At 37.1% G+C, this 18910-nt stretch overlaps 1 protein-coding gene across 2 annotated transcripts in view; it reads right to left on the bottom strand.

The window, feature by feature from the left end:
• Positions 1 to 18910, bottom strand: part of COL5A1 (collagen type V alpha 1 chain) — a 295993-nt gene that overhangs the window by 77034 nt on the left and 200049 nt on the right. For both annotated transcript variants that reach the window (XM_012553992.3, XM_012553994.3), the window contains exons 26-29: positions 15964 to 16008; positions 13372 to 13425; positions 6805 to 6849; positions 788 to 841 (exon numbers count right to left, since the gene is read on the bottom strand). In XM_012553992.3, coding sequence (XP_012409446.1) covers positions 788 to 841; positions 6805 to 6849; positions 13372 to 13425; positions 15964 to 16008 — 198 coding nt within the window. The remainder of the gene's footprint in view (positions 1 to 787; positions 842 to 6804; positions 6850 to 13371; positions 13426 to 15963; positions 16009 to 18910) is intronic.

Genomic DNA, 18910 nt, shown 5'->3' with positions numbered 1-18910 from the left:
TCTTTCCTTCCCTTTCTCTTTCTCTCTTTTTCTCTCTTTTTTCTCCTCTTTTTTTGTTTTTTTTCCTTCCTTCTTTCCTTTCTTCCTTCCTTCCTTCCTTCCTTCCTTCCCAGTGGCCTATTCACTCTGAGGTTATTAGTGAGACTTCAAAACTCTTGTGCCCAGACAGCTCGCCCTATGCTCCAGATAGAGATCTGACTTGAGATGCCTTCCTGATTCCTTTGCATTACCCTTTCCTCATATATATTAGAGCACAGGCTGATGACTCTGTCTTGAGTGTGTGTGTGTCTGCAAGCCACTGAACTCTATCTTTCCTCAGTAAAGCTTGTCTTCATCTGTAGCAGAACTGAAATATTCATTACAAAAGCAAGGTGAGTTGTTACAGTTTCTTTCCTTCATTTCCCAACAGAGAAAGAAAGAACATAAGGATTTTTTTCAAGTCCTGGAAAATAGTTACTAGGATTCAAGGGCTCAGCATATGAAATAGCAAAAGCCTGGAGTACTAAAAAAGGTCACTGGGAGTCAGGAGACCTGGTTTTAGTCCAAAATCTGCCATCAACTTGCTCTGAGACCTTGAGTAAGTAACTATCTATTGTTCCTTATCTGTAAAATGATGGGAATTGGAGTGATGGTTTGACTCTATCTAAGATTTCTTTCTGCTCTGGCATTCTACCATTCTCTCTTATTTCAAAGATGGTACTAGGATTTTTCAGATATATACATAAAGACTGTACTTCTAACTCTTCTAGCTGCAGAAGACAAGATACTGCAGTCTCTAAATACTTACTCGATCTCCCTTAATGCCCATGTCACCTTTAAATCCAGGAAAGCCATCTTCACCCTGAATAACAGAAAGGGGGGGAAAACATATGTAAGGGTGGATATAGAGACATGTACAATGTGGTTATTTTCCAGTTCACCAGAATAGATGATTATGTGCTACTCCTATAAATTCACAGTTAATGCAATTCTTACCCAAGTACGTTTCATAATACATCCTGCTTCATCATCCACTCCAGTTTTAAAATATTTCATAGGACGACCCGAATGGTCATGCTTTTGTTTAATTTCTAACTGCTTTCAGATTCTACCAGCCAAGGCAATCTGTTAATCTAGAGTGAAATATCTATGTGTATGTGCATACATGATATATATGTATATAAATATATATATATATATATTCAGATATTTAAATATACAGAGACACACATACTTATATCTACATGTATCTATATCTCCATATCTATCTCTCTATCTCTCTACCTATTTTTGCCCCTTTGTTTTGGAATCAGGAACTACTTGAAGTAGACTGCCAGAGAATATGGAATACATGATAATAATATTACTCTAAAGTCACTCCACCAGAAACCCTTAATTCTATTTATTTACAAAAAGTAATATTATCTTAGATTCCCTTTTTCTCTGGCCTGCACATTCCCCACCAAGAGAATGTCAAGGAGAAGGCCCCTTAAAAAGCTATCAATGAGAATAGTTGTACTTTCACAAGTAAAGAACTGAACATAACATTTTTTACTCCCATTACAAGGAAGAGGATTTCAGACTTCTTTAGTTCTCTATTCTATCTGGACACTCAGTGTGGACTGAAAGGAAGAGGCCTATAGAAAAATACCCAGCCAGTGAAACCAAGCCAAGTTGTAAATGTTCAAGGTCCCGACTTGGGGAGCTCATATGTCAAAGAATAACACAATTCTCAACGAAATGATGAGGGCACTGCTGTCACCAACTAGCAGCATGTCCCCTGCCAGGGCCCGTGTCTCTGACATCCTTATAAATGTTGGCAACTTATCAGTAACAGCCACAAATTATTCTGAAGCATTGTAGAGTCTATTTTTTCCCCTCCAGAACTATTTCACACTCAACTTCAATAGAGCCCAAAGGAGAATGGTAATAATTTCTTCAGAAACGAAGCTTTCAGAGCTGATTCCACTCTGTACTATTTCAAAGAATCAGTACAAACATATATTTTTGGTAAATGTGCCCATGCTAATGTTCAATTTAGACTAATTAATCAGATTATGCACCTACTATGTGCTCATCATGTAATGGTGGTCATAAAAGTCATATGTCTTTATGTTTTGCTCCTTAGAATTGTTAATTCTATATGGCTGAGACTATGTTATCTAAACTTTGTATCTCCTCTAGGAACAAGCAAAGTTTTTTTTTTTTTTTTTTTTTCCCCCAACATAGTTCAAGATAAAGGGTTTTAAGCTTTTTCTGTGTTTCATGGATCCCTTTAAAAATCTGGTAAAGCCCTTGTCAGAATAATGTTTTTAAATGCTTGAAATAAAATTCATAGGATTAAAAACCTTTGCTTTAAGAATTAAAAATGAGCAAGCTTGGGATTGTTCTGGATGCTAATGATACAAAAATATTCTTTTAGTAGGGTGGAGGAAAATTAGTGGGTAATGGCAAAGGAGCAAATTTTTAAAAAAAGAAAATAGCATAAATAAAATATTAACAAATACACAGAAGAAAATTAAAGTAAATTCAGAAGGGAACAAAAACAACCAGGATGATTTTGTTACTATCTCGTCAAATTAAATAAATGTATACTTTAAAAAAAAAAAAAACAAGTTGTAAGATGCAGCAATTCAGACTGTCATTTGCTCTTCACTTATTGGAATATTTGTTGATAATATTTAAGTCTATAAATCAGAAAATTAAGATAAAACAGTCTTTATGGTCAAGATATACTTAAATCCATGAAAAGACCTTTGGACTTGGTTAAGTAGTCCCTTAAAAGGCATCTGGGCTGATAGGTGGTATGTGAATCGAGTACTAGGCCTGAAGTCAGGTAGACAGCCTGAGATACTTACTAGCTGTGTGACCCTGGAAAAGTCATTTAACCCTATTTCCCTCAGTTCCTCATCTGTAATATGAATTGGAGAAGGAAATGGCAAGCCCCATTCCAGAGTCTTTGCCAAAAAAATCCCAAATGGAGTCACAAAGAGTGGGACATGATTGAAATGACTGAACAAGAGGAAGCTAAGTGGCACAGTGGCTAGAGTGTTTGACCTGGAATCAAGAACTGCATTCAAATCAAGTCCTAGACACTTACTTCTTGTGTGATTTGTGACTTCAGTTACTGAATATTGGTTTACCTCGGTTTTCTCAAATGTAAAATGAGGATATTAACAGCACCTACTTCCTAGGTTTACTGTGAGAATCAAATGAGATAATATTTGTAAAGCTAAATGCTTTACAATGAACAATAATAGACAGTGGGGTTATTGCTTGTCCTTTATTTTCCAAAAAGACTGATGACATGATGGATGACATCTTGACTCATGTATGAATTGGATTTAAGTGAAGCAGAGTTCCACAAAGCCCTCAGCCTTTCTCCATCTTCCAGAGTCATCAAAAACTAGTGGCAAGATAAAGGTCAAGATGGTGATGGCCTGAGATGTGCAGACCATGGTGTTTTTAATGTCTGACCAGCTCCCTCCTCCCTGGAACAGATTGTTCTCATCTGCCCTTTCTGCTGAGGGAAGTCTTCACAGGCTTGTGGCAGACATCCCCTGACTTACCAGTGGCTTGAAGCCTGTCAGATACCCTCAGTCTAGGTCAGCCTGTCTGCCAGGACAGTTTGACTGGGCTATGGCTATTGCACATACTACTGCTTTTTTGGAGCCACAGGTGAGAGTTGAGTGCCAGGTAGACACAAAAATGAATAAGTGGTCCTAAAAAGGATTCAGCAGACCCTCTTACCAGAGGAGCTAGTCCAAAAATGCCCATTCCCTTCTCTTCCCCTAAGAGGATCTCATTGTTCTCTGTGGCAGGTCTCTCACTGGTGACTGAAGAAAACAGGGATGTTGAGAAGATGGAAATGTAGTATTGCCTTTCCACTTCCTTTTTCTCTACACACAATCAGTCTGCCATGTTTATTTGCCAAGTCTACCCTTAACAGGTACCTTTTATAAAGAGTTTCTGCAATTGCTAGGTTTTTTATTCACCCAGATCTATGTTTCCATTGGCTTAAAGAATTCCTGATGAAGAACTAGCCACTCTTCTGCAACTTATATTCTTAGAAGAGTTGCCTGCACTGAGAAGTTAAACAGCTTGCTTAGAATCATATATATAGTACATGTCAATGGAAGGAGGCATTTAATCTCATGCATTTCAGGAAAAGAAGGGGAAGGTTAAATGTTAAGAAATAAGACCAGTGAAACAGAACAGGTGGTAAGGAGGTCTTTTTGAGAAGGGCTCCTGAAGTATCATTGCCCTTGGCATGTATGAGGGGTACATTAGATGCATATAGCAAAGTTATATAGGAAAGCTGACTTATTCAGGGATCAATAACTGGCACTTCAACAGAGTACAAGTATCATGTCCCTGAGGCAGTGGTGTCAAACTCAAAGAGAAATGGGGCAAAATAAGGCCATTAATCCACATAATTTCTGTGGGAAGTATCTTAAGGTAGAAAACCTCATATTAATATTATCTATATACTATTGTATTTTTATTTATTTTGTGAAACACCCCCCAATTGCATTTTAATATACTTGGGGTTGTTTGTTCCAAAGTTTTCAAGAAAGCTTAAATTATTTTCAGAAAAGTTTTAATTTTCATCGTGAGACACAAGGGTATAATGGAATACCACTGGATCTGAAATCAGAGTACTTATCTTCAAATCTTTGTTCTGTAACCTCCTGGCTTTATAATACTGGGCAAATGGTTCTCTCTCTCTTTGTTCCATTTTTCTAATACATCAACTAAAGGAGCTAGACTAAATGTCACTCAAGGTACTTTCTATCTTTAAACTCAGTTTCCTACTATATTCAAATACTTTATTATTGTTTTGTTGTAATTTAGTTATTTCAGTCATGCTTGACTCTTCATGACCCCATTTGGGATTTTCTTGGAAAAGATCCTGGAATGGTTTGACATTTCCTTCTTTAGCTCATTTTACAAATAAGGAAACTGAAGCAAACAGAGTTAAATGATTTGCTCAATGTCTGAGGCTGAATTTGATCATGTGAATCACTTCATTTTTCTGGCTCTCACTTTTCTTCATCTTGGGTGAGACAAGATAATTAGTAAGGTCCTCTCCAGCCCTCTGCTGTGAAGTAGACTGAAGAATGCAAAGTTCTGAAGATGTCAGGCCAGTAGAAGATAGGAATTTTATCAGAAATGTGCTGGAAACAACTCAAACCAGTGGGCCAATCGCTACACTTTCAGTATGGGCATTTACACCCCAGAAATTAGCCAACACCACAAATCGGGATTTAATTTATTGATTTTTTGATTGTCTAGAGTTAAATTGATAAAGTAAATGTTATGTGTAAAGAGCAGAACTCTGGAGAAGTATACTTGAAAGAAGGTGTCAACTCAGTGGAATTGATAAGACAATGGTTATCTAATTTAGCATAGTGATTAATAGTTCTCTAGTTCAGTGTGATTGATTTAATGTTACAACAAGATGTTAACTCAGTGGAATTAAGATAATGATTCTCTAATTTACATGTACTTAGTACTTAATATAGTTCTACAAGATTGACACTTATGATGAGGTACTTATAATAGAGATTTTGCACTTTATTCCTGACTATTCTTGTGGTGATTATTCTGCTGAACCCATTTTTTTTTAAAGTCCAAATAGTCTTTATTGTCTCCTTTACAATCTGTCTCCTTCTCCTGGAACCAGGCTAGCGTTCTGAGGGACTTTCAGAAGGTCCTTGGTCTCAGTGGAAAAGCGAAGGAGAACAGGCCAGCCACCACAAGGGTCTTTGTCTTTAAGTCTGTTCCATTCTTCCTTTAGGTCTGATCCTGACCTCTTAAATACTCTATTACAATTACAAATACTATTACAAATACTCTATTACAATCCATTCATCATGCTGAGTATAAGCCAATCATTATATCACTAGGAAACAATTATTTGTTGTAAGATTAATTCAATCATACTGAACTAGAGAACTATTAATCACCATCCTAAACTAGATAACCATTGTCTTATCAATTCCAACGAGTTAACACCTTGTTGTAAGAATCCTTGTCTCAAGTATATTTCTCCAGAATTCTGGCCCATTACAGTTATGCAGATTAAATTTAAAAGTGTGTCATGTGTATTTAGAGAGCCAATTGTTAAACCTTTATCAGTATAACAGAGTTTACTTATACATAAAATTATGGGATTAATGAGTAGCACCTGAAATTCCTGGTGTGTTTTATCATGTTTGGCTCAAAGACTTTCTTCCTACTGCCAATGTCTTCCAAACTTGCTCAGAGGCAGTGAGTACTTTACATATGAGGAAGCTCTGGGACTAGATTGAGAAAAAAGAATTCTACTCAAATCACCTTAGGACTCTGGGAGGACTTTTCCAGTCTGTCATTCACATGAGTATTTTTCCTTCATGGAGAGGGAATGAAATATATTGCTTATTGCTAGATTTGGAATCAGGAGGACTCTTTCAAATTACAGTCCTGACATTCTTTATGTGCCTCTGTTTCATCTATAAAATGAGGACAATAATACCCATAGCACTTAATTGGGGAGGGGAGAGAAGGAATGACAGTGGAATCACTGCTGATCTCAAATGAGAAAATGTAGCCAGAGTGCTTTGCTAATCATAGAGATATTATTTTTTTTCTTCTTTCTATCCAAGAACAATATTCATCTAGAGTGAAATCCGTTCCCTTTAAAATCTTGAAGAGTCAAAATCCAGCATGGCCCAGTGATGCTCTCCTAATGCAAGACCCAAACACAGGGGTAGACCTTAGGAACCAGAGAACAATTCACCATGGCCTGCTAAAATGTATTCTAAAAAAAATACAGATACTCACCTTTTCGCCTTTGGTGCCTTTCAAACCACGGATTCCATCTGCCCCCTATGCAAAAAATAAAAGATGACATCACAAATTTTATCCTTTAATACACATTATATAATAAAAAGATCTTAGACTTACAACAAAACCTCAGAGTTCTGGAAATGCATTGATCTCTTAGTTGCCTATAGGATGTGTTCAGGCCTACAGAGGGCAAGAATCACCTATTGCTGCCCTATTCCTATTCTCTAGGAAAAGTGTTTCCTTGAACATGAGGTTCTCTGAGGTTGCTTGTAATATCGTTTTCCTAAACTAATTTTGAAATCATGCAGAAAAGAGGCATCCTTGTGGCGTAGTTGAGAAGCTAACCACGAGACTTGTCACTAACAGAGAAATGTAGACTACCACTTACCACTATGTAGTGGTGGAAGGGAACATGCATTTTCAGTGATGGCCAATATGTTAATTTGTTTTGCTTTGTTAAAATAATTTAATTGGGGAATAAGGTGGAGGGAGAATCACTTGGAAGTAGCAATGATTTTTTTAAAGACCATCAATAAATCATTTTAAAAGAGAGATAATAAAATGATAATCACTGAGCTGTGAATCTAGCAACTTAGGATCCAGTCTCTTTGAGACCACTAATAAGTGAACTTAGGTGAGGTAGTTTATATCTCTAGGTCTCGGTTTCCTTATTTATCAAATGAGGCAGTTGGACAAGAGAATCTCTGGGACCTCTGCAGTGGAAGAAATGGTATAATGTAATGGAAAGATACTGGCCTGACTGGACATGGGAGGGAAAGGAGGATGAAGAATGGAATTAATAAATTATCAAGCTAGAGCTGAAAATATATATTTTCCTGGGATCATTGTCTGATTTCCTTAGACCATGGACACATATTAATTTTATGTCTGGTCTTCACACTAATCTGCCACCTGAAAGCTAATGACTTTCCATCTTGCCTTCCCAGCCCAGGCAGTATCAAGATAAACCCATCATGTGCTAAAAGACTTTTTCAAGTCATCCTGTGTTGATTCCCCACTCCAGGGAAAGCAGGGCGGCACCCTCTAAATTAATGTTTGAAACAGAAACACAGGAGGGTGGATGGCTTGGTTCAGCCACACTTCCCTCTGCAAGAAAGATGGTTTTTCAAGTGCCCTCTTGTGGCAAGAGGTTTCCTGAGCCCATTTGGCTTAAAACCTGGAGCCAAGAGTCTCAAGTTGGCAGTGACCTCATTTCTGCCCCGGAGGCTGTGAGCAGCCGGGAGCCCTGGATCTGTAGGAACCAAGGGCAGCATCCAGTGGACCTGTCACAAGGGAGTGGGGGCGGCAGCCCGAAGTGACAGTAATTTGTGCTATCCTTAAGCACACCAGTATTTAATCAGCCTCTGGGCCAGCAGGGAGAGAGACTAAGGACTGAATCAGGATAAAGTATATAATTATCCTTAAGTCCTTATTACCAGTATCAGAAAGAAGACATACAATCAAGTACCAGTTTAACACTTCCCTCCTCCCTCCAAGCTGCCTTGTTTACTATGAAGCTTTACTAGGTAGGAACCCAAACCATTAACTAATAGAAATGTGGCCGACATCAATATTCATGGTACATACATCAGAGAGACGCTAAGGGGAATTGGAGCCCTAATATTAATCCACAACCACCATGGGGGGAAAGGTAGCCTAGTAATGGCTATTATTAATGTAGGCTGACATTAATTATATTAATATGGGTCGAATGCTCCATTTTCTAAATCATTAGTCTCCTATTGAACTGCACCTGGTACTGTAAGATTGTTACAGAAATAGCACAGGCTTCTCCAAACATTATTGAAAAAGGCCAAATGATACTCTGGGTGAGGAAAATGAGTCCCCCAGTATAGACTGCCTTAAAATGAACCAATGATGGGATACTGAACTAAAAATAGAGAAAAATTAAAACATAAACAAGAGGAAAAGCATATACATATAATCTAAGTGAAGAAAATCAGAGGATCCCATTTCTCTCCCCTAACCCTGTTACTCACCTAGTTCTGGAAGTTCAAAGGACAAATGAGAAGTTAAAAGTATTCTTTTTTTTTTTTTTTAGGCCTAAAAGATAGACCAGAACCTATAGAGGTATTTTTGTCTATGCACCGAAGACTCTAGATCAATTCATAGGAGGAATTCTTAGACTTTCCATCACCTTTTCAGGTTCTCATTGAGTTTAACACAGAGGCAAGGCAAGTCCTGGACTTGATTCATTACCTTTGATGCTAAGACAAGAAGCTGCTAAAGGAATTATAAAGGATTTGAATCTGATTCAAGCAATATGGGAATACTGTGCTCAAAACTACTTATATTGATTTTAATTTTAAATATAAGGAGATGTTGAGTTTAACCTCTATTGCACAAAATTAATCCAGGGAGAGACAAGCATGTGGATGGATATTTATACCAAAGAGAAATCATCTTCAGTACAATATAGTAGAACTAACAGAAAGGGGTGGGTGTATAAGGTCATAGGGAAATAAGCCTAGAAGCAGAGGAACCTTGGAAATCTGCTAGGCCAATGCTTTCACTTTATTGATGAGGAAATTGAGGCCCATGGAAGAAAAGATCCAGCTCAAAACCTAGTAGGTTATAAGTAGCAGAGCCTGTATTTGGATCCACGGGCTCTGATTTCAAACGTAATGCTCTTTCTGCAGCACATTATATGGTCTCACAAGTGCCTTGGTGAAATCCAGATATACTCTGTTTTTGGTATTCTCCAAATCTAGCAGTATAGTAACTGTCCAAAGAGAAAATGTGCTTAGTTTACCATGAGTGGAAAGATGGTTGGTTGTTTTTTTAGGAAGAATCAGTTCCCTTTCTAAGGGTATACAGGCTATACCTTTAATAATGTATTTGAATTTGGTGGGGAGAGCTTAATACCAGGCTCACTAGTCTTTAATAAGTAGAACTCCTGTTTTTTAAAATAACAACAAAATTTAGAATCTGTGTGTGAATCTCAGTCCTTATCTCTATTGACTGTGATTCTGGTTCTGCTTAAGCCCTCTGAAGCTCAGCTTCTTCACATACAATGTTAGGATGATACTATATACACTACTACCTATTTGATAGAGTTTGTAAAGAAAGGGTTTTATAAACCTTAAAGAGAACTAGGCTATGTCTAGATTTCTGTCTCTGTCTCTCTCATATATATTCATTATCTATTATCAATCAACCAATCTATAACTATCTCCTGAGTTATTATTATTCCTAAATTTGGAACTAACTCATGTGACCCAAGACATCTTAATTGTCTTCTCTGCATCTTGGTTTCCTTACTGTCAAAGTGAAGGAAGTTGTATTAGAACCAAGAAGTTGGAAAAGGCCCCTTCAATTTCTCAAATACATATGATTTTGCAAGTATCTAAGTAACCAAGCATTCCTTAAGGAACTACTTCATACTCAATATTGTAGGTGAATTAAAGGACCAGAACATTGTGAGGTTGGAGGACAGTTTAGCTATCACCCAAGCCCCTCATTTTATAGGTATAAGCAAAGAAAATCCAAAACATCTCTGTGGCTTATTCAAGATCAACTATCCAAGAATCACACAGAACAGAGGCTAGAACACAGGTCTCCTGAAGATTCCCCAGTCAATTCCTTTTTCATGCAGTTTTTATTTTTTGACATCACAGAGACCATTCAGGCCAACATTCACATTTTACATATAAAGAAACTGAAGCTCAGAGAAGAGAAATAAGTTATCTAAATTCAACCCCACATAGAGTAGCAGAACTACAAACAGAAACCACTTCCCAGGCATCTCAATCTGGGTCTTTTTTCCAAAATAGCCCCTATAAGCCTAACGAAAAGTTAAGCCCTTCAGCTGCAGGGGAATGTACTGTGCAAGCCCTGATCAAACTCAGGTGGGTGTCAAGCTCTAAATCAACAAAGGGAGGCGTCGGGAGAATGTTGCTGGAAATTAATGAATGGCAAAGGAAGCTATTTCCCCCAATGCCAGTGTGGGCATTGGACTAAAAATAAGTAGACCTCCCTTGACTGTCCCTGTATCATCCTGCTAAAGATGTTAATTATGGTATTAATCATAACCATTAGCTGTCACCTCTATCAGTTAATCTGTGCACATTGCCTATATTTTTAATGCAAGAGAGGTTTCTCTTTCTGAGATCACATTTCTTTCTAAGATGAGTGCCTTTTTTTTTTTTTTTTTTTTTTTTTGTAAAGAACTCCTCCCCATTCCTCAGCTTCCAGGTTCTGCAATAAAAACTGCAACACCATTCTTTCATGCTTATGTCAGGAATGGATGCTGATCAGGGAGACAAGATGCAAGTATTTGTTATGAAAATTTTAAGGCAAATATCTTCTCCTCCCTTCCCTTAGAAATACAGAAGTATTCAATTAACAACACAGTGCTATCAGTAAATGGTTTTAACTCCATGTCAGGGATTTTTCACCACACACATAATATTGCTCCCATCTTCATCTTCCTGCTAATCTGTCTCTTTTATTACAGCTGCAGTTCATTCCAATGAGGGGTGCTGGAGGAAAGGAATGGAAGCATTTAATTTTCCCTTTCTATGGAGAACTATAGGATTTAGAGGTCCAAGGAACAGCATTGTACAGTAGAAAGAGCATGAATTGGGAGTCAGAAGGCCTGGGTTCAAATCTCAGCTCTGTCATTTAATTATCCTAGGCAAGTCAGGTTAAATGGTCTAGACCAAAGCATCTTCAGTTAAAAATAAATAAATAAACTGGGGGAGGAGTAACACAGAGAGTTAAATTAAGTAATCTCCAAGGTTCCTTGTAGCTCTGTAGTCTCTGATTTAAGCCAAATCCTTTTTTTTTTTTTTTTTTTTTTTTTTTTACAGAAATTAGGTGGTGTAGAAATCAAATGACTTATTCAAAATTACAAATGCAGCAAACTAGTAGAGTCAAGTCTCAAATATGGGTTCTACCCTTCAAATCTAGCATTCTATTTTGCTATATCATGCTGTGGGAGAAGATTTGGGAAAAGAAGAGATTTTGGGGAAACTATAATGGAAAGCATGCTTAATTAAGAATTCTTCTAGACCCTGGTTCTGGTCTCATTAATTTGCTATGCAACACTTTGGACTTCAGCTTCCTTATCTATCAAATGGGATGATCTCTGCCTATTCTATCATTGTGAGGATAATATAGAGTCATCAAGGAACATGGGAAGGTAAAAAACAAGACAGTATAATTCAAAAGTAAATCTGACTTGAGAGATAGTATGACAGAGTAGATAGAGAGTTGACCCTGGAGCCAGAAAATTTTGGATTTGAGTCCCTATCCTGACATGTACTGACTACGTGACCCTTGGTAAATATAATAATTTAACTTCTCTGTGCTCAAGACAATTCTAAAGTCTCTAAATTTCAGAGGAAATGAAGGGAGTTTCTGCACTGGAAAGATCCCTTTACCAAAGAAATCATGGGCCCAGTTTAAGCTCCTATTGATGATATTCCGATATCAGCAGGGATAGGGTAGGGGTGAGGATGGGTGGCCATTGGAGTTAAGTGATTTGTCCAGGTCCATATAGCAAATGGCTTTTGAGGCCTTATTTGACCTTATTTGAAGCCTTTCTTCTTGATTTGTCAAGTGCTAATCATATTTTCCATAAAACAGAGATAACCACTGGGGGAAAAATACATCCTGTTTCCTCAAGGAAGAGATAAAAAATGCTTTTTAGGTCATCTTTACCAGAAAATAAAATCCCTCTCATGCATAATTCTGGATTGTACAACCATATACACAGATTTTGGCATGTAAACATCCAAAGAGAACTACATAGCTATAGATTAAATCACATAGTTCCAAACAGATGCAGTTAACTTTAATGAAACACCACAGGACTTGTGTTTGGATATTGCTGTGGTGCTCTGCGCTTCATTTAACAAGATTCTAGAGGCCTTTAAAACTGCAGAAATACAATTTTGGATAAATGGACACAGATCTCACAGAACTCCCTCTCTTAACAACTCTGATTGGACCAGACTTCCCGAGAGGTACTGATTCTCTCTTTAAATGTGAAAATGTTTCCAAAAACATTTTTCCAGGCTTTACCAAGAAGATAGCTCCAAGTTGATCACCTGAGCCTGAGTTCTGCAGCCTGAGAGGGATTTCAGAAGTTGACAGGAGGGCCTAACAAATTGTATCTACCCACAGAAACAGCTCAAGGCTAAAGGACTTCATTCTATTGACAGATGCCTGACTAAGCTGACTGATGATTTTTCACACTCCAACCAGATTAGTTGTTATTCCCAGACTCTTCATTCTTGATTCGCAGCAGATTCTTTCTCATCAGATGATATAGAACTTTATAAATCTTAAAGTACCATAAATGGCAGCTAGTATAGTATTATTATTATGTATTATTCCCATTCTCCATGGTTATATAACTAGATATAGCAAGTGTAGAAAAGTTGCGTCAGTACCACTTCCTTCTGGCATTTGTGGTGAGGAAATCATGGACAGATTCTGTAAAACTAGTCAACAAAGTCAAAGTCCCAAATTAGAGATTTTAAAAGAGAGAAAAAAGAAGAGACATAGAATTCCTGCTATAAGCAATGTTCTTACCTTTACTCCTCGAGGACCTGGATATCCAATTGGACCCTGAGGACCAGGTGGACCCTGGAATTAAAGGAAAATTAACAATCAGACTTTGTTTCTGTGACCAATTCAAGCTGTTCCCCCATAATTCTAAATAACTGAGAACTGAGATTTTCCTTCAGATGGGCCAATTAAAGATCAGTATACTTGGCTTATGGCCCTAGATAGATGATGGGTCTAAGTATGAATAATTTGTGAGCAGATGAGAAAATAATACTAAGTGAAGAGGGTGAGACAGAGATTTTATTTCTTCAGCAAAGACTCTTAGTGAAGAAGTCCCAATAAATGTGAGTAAGATACTTTTGTTATGACCAAAGGATGACTTTGCCTTAGATTCTAAGTTTTAAGATAATTGTGGTCAAATAACTATTAGAGATTAATCTTTAAAGTCTCTCCCTACTCTGGATAGCTGTCCTTCCTTTGGGAGAATGTTATTATTTATTAAATACCTTTCAAGCACAAAATTTGGGTCACCTTCATCCCTTTATTTATAATATATTCAGATCTCGCCTAAATTTCTCTTCCAGGTATGGAAACTCAATTGATAAAATTCTACCCATTTTCCACATGAAAAAGAGGATTCTTTCAGCATGACATGAAAATAATCCAAGTATGTCATTTATGATAGCTTCTCTTTTTATCCTCTGCAAGTGTTTGACAGGAAGGATGCAGCTAAGCAGATTGGAGAGATGGGAGAATGGCTATGGTGAGAAATCATATGAATGGCAAGGACTGGGAAAGAAGAAAGAGAATGGGGGAAAGTGGACTCTCCTACCCATAATTCTTATGTAGCAAAGTCACTGGTGAATCCCTGACTTCAACCACTACAGAAACTTCTTACACACATACAAGTATGTAGAGAAGTCCAATCATACAACAAAAACAGTGGAAATTCTATTTAGTAAGACAACCAGTACCTTACAGAATAGGACGGGCTCATTCCAAGACCTGAAATTATTATTTCAGGCAGTGACATCAAAATTTAATTCAATGAAAACAGGTAAATATTCAGGGATCCCAGAGTTCCTGGTAATCTCTGGTTAAACCAATAGGAATCTTTATTTTTAAAACTCATTAGTAAACTTCTGAGGCTATGGATAATTCAGGGGAAGTTACAGCCTAAAGGATAAACCCCAATACCTGCAGATTGCCTAATGTTTGCAAAAAATAATTTTTTAATCTTTTAGGTTGCTGAGTATAGTAATGATATTATAGAGACACGACTGATTATCACTTAGAGGAGAGACCTTAATCATGGATTTAGGTGCTATTTTTCCATGCTGGATGGTATCCAGGACTTGCAAGGATGAAGATCAGGCCAACTGACCAAGCTCTTGTAAAAGAGATTAATAAATCCTTTCCAATCCAACAAACAAAGCACAACAAAGCTAGATCAGCCTTCCCCAAAATCGAGACTTGAAAAATCAGGGAGCTAGTTTTGAACTATGTCCTTAGAGGGCATGGAAAGAAGTATTTAAGTGGTTTAAAGGTTAAGGAAGGAAACTTTGCATGAAACAACTGTATCCAAACTATGATTATTTTCTCCTCCATCACTCCCACAAAAACATCTCCATTATATGTCATGGATCATTATACACCTTGGGGGAGACAGCTGACTTCTGGAGAATGTCTGACATTGCAATTCTCTTTACATCCCTTTGCTATCTGTGAGGGATGCATCCAAGAGAGCTCTCTTAAACGGAAACTGTGAAACTATACTGTACTAATTATTAAGATTTATGGGCAAAGGGTGTTTTGTTTCCAACACAAAAGCAGCCACATTTCCAGTATTTTAAAAATGCAATAATGCAGTAATTCCATCTCTTCTATTACACTAAACAGGCTTTCAAACTTATTGAATAATGCATTTTTTCACTTGAACTAATTTTTTTTTCTCTTCGTCGTTTGTTCTCTCTTCTTGTGCCACTTTCTTTTTATTTGGAGGGTCATATTAAGGCTATAGATGCACAAGTATCATCAGAGTATGGTAACCATATAAGAAGCAGAATGGATGGAGGCCTGTCTTGGAGCCAGGAAGACAACTTCAAATTCTACTTTTGACATATATAGGCTATTTCACTTTAAGTTACCTAATCTTTCAGTAATGCAGGTAATAATTAGCTATGCAGAAGGTGCCATGCTGTATTGGTAAAGGAAGTTTCCTCTATCATGAAATCATAAACTCAAGCCCTCTTCTTTTGAAAACAATGGATTATTATATTGCATAAAAGAGAATAGGGATTGCACCAAAAATTGAAATTCTGCATATAGTGTGGGTTCCATGTATTGGGCAGGGCTTAAATGCAGATAAGCTAGACTGTAAGCCTTGAGGATCATTGGTAATTCATGCTGGCTGACTCCCCCATCTACCACCTTAGGCCTATCCTACCTGTGTATGCATTCTTACATGGGATTGAAAATACATTGACTTTATTGCTCTTCTGGCCCTGCCCCCCAAAGATGGGATTTTCAGCACAGAGATATCCCAGATAAGGGATTTATAAAAGCATTTTAAATGCATTTTTAAGATAAGATGAGCATTTTAAAAAGGATACTTACCTGACCACCTTTCTCCCCTGGAGGGCCTTCTTTGCCAGGATGTCCCTGTTGACAAAAAAGAGAAGCACTGCATTATTCCATCAATTATCTTGGAGGGGCCTACTCACCCATGCTTCATTTCCTTTAAAACATCATTTCTTTTCACTCTCTGCCCCAAAGAACTCAAGCTATTCTGCAGGGATTTCTTAATGTGGGCTAGCAGAATACTTCCTTCCAGTACCTATTTTACAGATGACCAAATTGGGGCACAGACAAGAATAGCAATTTACTCAAAGTTTCACCCAGCAAATCAAGTTCATGGCAGAACTGGGGAAGAAAAACCAAACCTATGACCTGTAGATATCACAGCTTCCTAGGCTGGCTGTCACTATGCTGTCTCTAAAAACTTAAATATCTGTTTGCTAGAAGAAAAGCAAGATGAAAGACTGTTGACAAGGGCTAAGATCAGCAGCTCCTATCACTCAGCTTGGAACTGATTACAGTTTTTTTCTCAACTTACATGGGTATGGAGTTTATCTTGAGATTGTAGGCCACAACCTTATTTAATCCATGTCTCACTTGAAATTTCCATTTGAAACTAAGAGAGACCCTCAAGATCCAATAGTCCAGGCCCCCTATTTTGCAAATGGGGGAAATTGAGGTCTGGTTGAAATTGTTAAATTCTTCTCCAGTGCTCTTTTAAAACCAAGCATGTATCAATTCCTTCTTAGAGCTGGGAGTGCCTAGCTTTCTAGCACATTATTCAGTGAACTTTAATCACTTTGCTTTCATGTTCAATCAGCCAACATTTAGAGAAATGTTTACTGTCAAGAAATATTGCTTCAACCAAAGCTCAGTGGAATAGAGTCATGTGGTAGAGACCCAATGGCCCATCACTTTGAGAAACATTATCTTAATGCATTTGTTTAGGATAGGGAAAATGTTTATGCATTTTGTTTTAACCCTTAAAAAAACATTTTTATCATTTTTGCAAAGAGCCAATAATAAGCCAACCAAGTCAGGAATCATAAAACTTTGTCTTTATGCCTTCAAGGGTATAGTAATGCAACAAATAGCCTCATGCCCAAATTGTTACCAGAACCAATGCTGTGTTCCTGCTGATATTCTAGCTGGAGTTGTAGCTGGAATTCAGGTCATCATATGGCAGACTACTTTCTCTCCAAAAAAGCAGGATTGCATGGCAAGAATTCCAAATCTGTAGCTATAGAGTGGTTTCTGGAAACCCTGCTGATTTCAGAACCTATAGTCTGACAACCAGGTCTTTCTTGAACTACTTAGGTCATTCAGTGAGGTGATCATTCTGATACATCTGGAGCCCAGGGGCTGGGAGTAGGGGCTATGTTTTGTATATTCAGACATTTTGACCCAAGTGTAACAAAAATGCTGCCTACAGTGCTTTGAATAAATAACTTTTTTTCTATATGTCAGATTTTTTTTCCTCACAAAAATGAAATTTTTCTTTACTCTCTTTTGCTAGTCACTGTATTTCATCATAATTCCCATGAATGTTAGAGAGTATCATATTTGAAGAAGACAGCATAGGGTTTGGGACACAAAAGCATTTTAAGGGTCTCTCTATAATTGAAAATTTCATTATAATTGGCTATTAAAAACACCATTTCTTTCAAAATCAAGATGTTTTTAAAAATTTAAGTATATTTTAAGAGTATATCTTTTTTTTATTATATTAAAGTAAATAATGATGGCCTTTCTAATTCTCCATAAGAAGGAAATGTACCTGAAGAATCTCCAGAGTATACTGGAGATATCTGAATTGAGACATCCATATGCTGCTATCTGGCCTACTTTGGAATCAATATTATCTACCAATAAATGTCTGATTTAAGTGAAAGATGTAGTTTTCTGACCTCTAAGAGGTCAGCCTCTGACCAGGGTTATGGCTCAGTCGATGGTCTAGTTTGATGTAGTATTAAGGGGATAGAATCGGATCTAGCCTGTGCCCAAAATTAGTCTGTGGCTAGGGTTTGTTGTTATTTAGTGGTTTCTGTAATGACCAACTCTTCATTAATCCTATTTGGGGTTTTCTTAGCAAAGATACTGGAGGTATTTGCTATTTCACTCTCCAGCTCATATTATATATAAGAAAACTGAAGCAAACAGAGTTAAATTACTTGCTTAGGGTCACACAGCTAATAGTAAATCTCTGAAGCTGGATTTGAACTCAGCTTTTCCTGACTCTATGCTAACTGTTCTATGTACTACACTGTTCTGTAGCTAGAATTAGGACTCTATTTGTGGGTTAGAGCTAGGAAGCCACAGATCTAAAGATGAAAATTAAAGCAAAGAACTGTTTGCTAATCAGATACCAAATAATTATTAACATAATTAACCTTTTTATTTAGTTTGTCTTCTTATGGCATTATTAAAACTATAAAATATTGTATAGCTTTAATAATTGATTTAATTCATTATTTTTATTAAAATAGCTAAAATACTCCATATGCAATGAGCACAGTCAAAGGAACCTGTTGTAACTCTTATAGAGAGAATAATCTAATAAAAAAAATCTACTCCCAGTGTACATTTTTTCCCTCTCATCTGCTTTATATTTTTTCCCATTTTTTAATTTGCACAGTTTGACCATGAACTAGATTTGTGAGTTTAACTGACTATTTCCAAGAGATCTCCAATTTGGGAGTGCAGCTGTGAGCTTACAATGCTGTAAATTCACGCTTCTCTCTCACACCCATCATTGTCTGCAAACTAAAAATACAACTTTGTATTACTATTAGGACTTCTCATTCTCCTTTCTTTTTACAGAACAGATTATTCATTGAGAATCTTTCACACCTAGCTGATTATTTCTCTTCCTCCTCTCCCTCTCCCACACAACTTGTTAAAGATGCCAGAGTAGGTTCCAATAATTAAATGACACACAGTAATAAATAATAGCTTTCCTACCAGGCAATTGCCACTCTTTGATTGA

This window comes from Sarcophilus harrisii, chromosome 2 (genome assembly GCF_902635505.1).
Source record: "Sarcophilus harrisii chromosome 2, mSarHar1.11, whole genome shotgun sequence".
NCBI classification, from domain to species: domain Eukaryota; kingdom Metazoa; phylum Chordata; class Mammalia; order Dasyuromorphia; family Dasyuridae; genus Sarcophilus; species Sarcophilus harrisii.
This window is presented reverse-complemented; position numbering and strand designations above follow the sequence as displayed.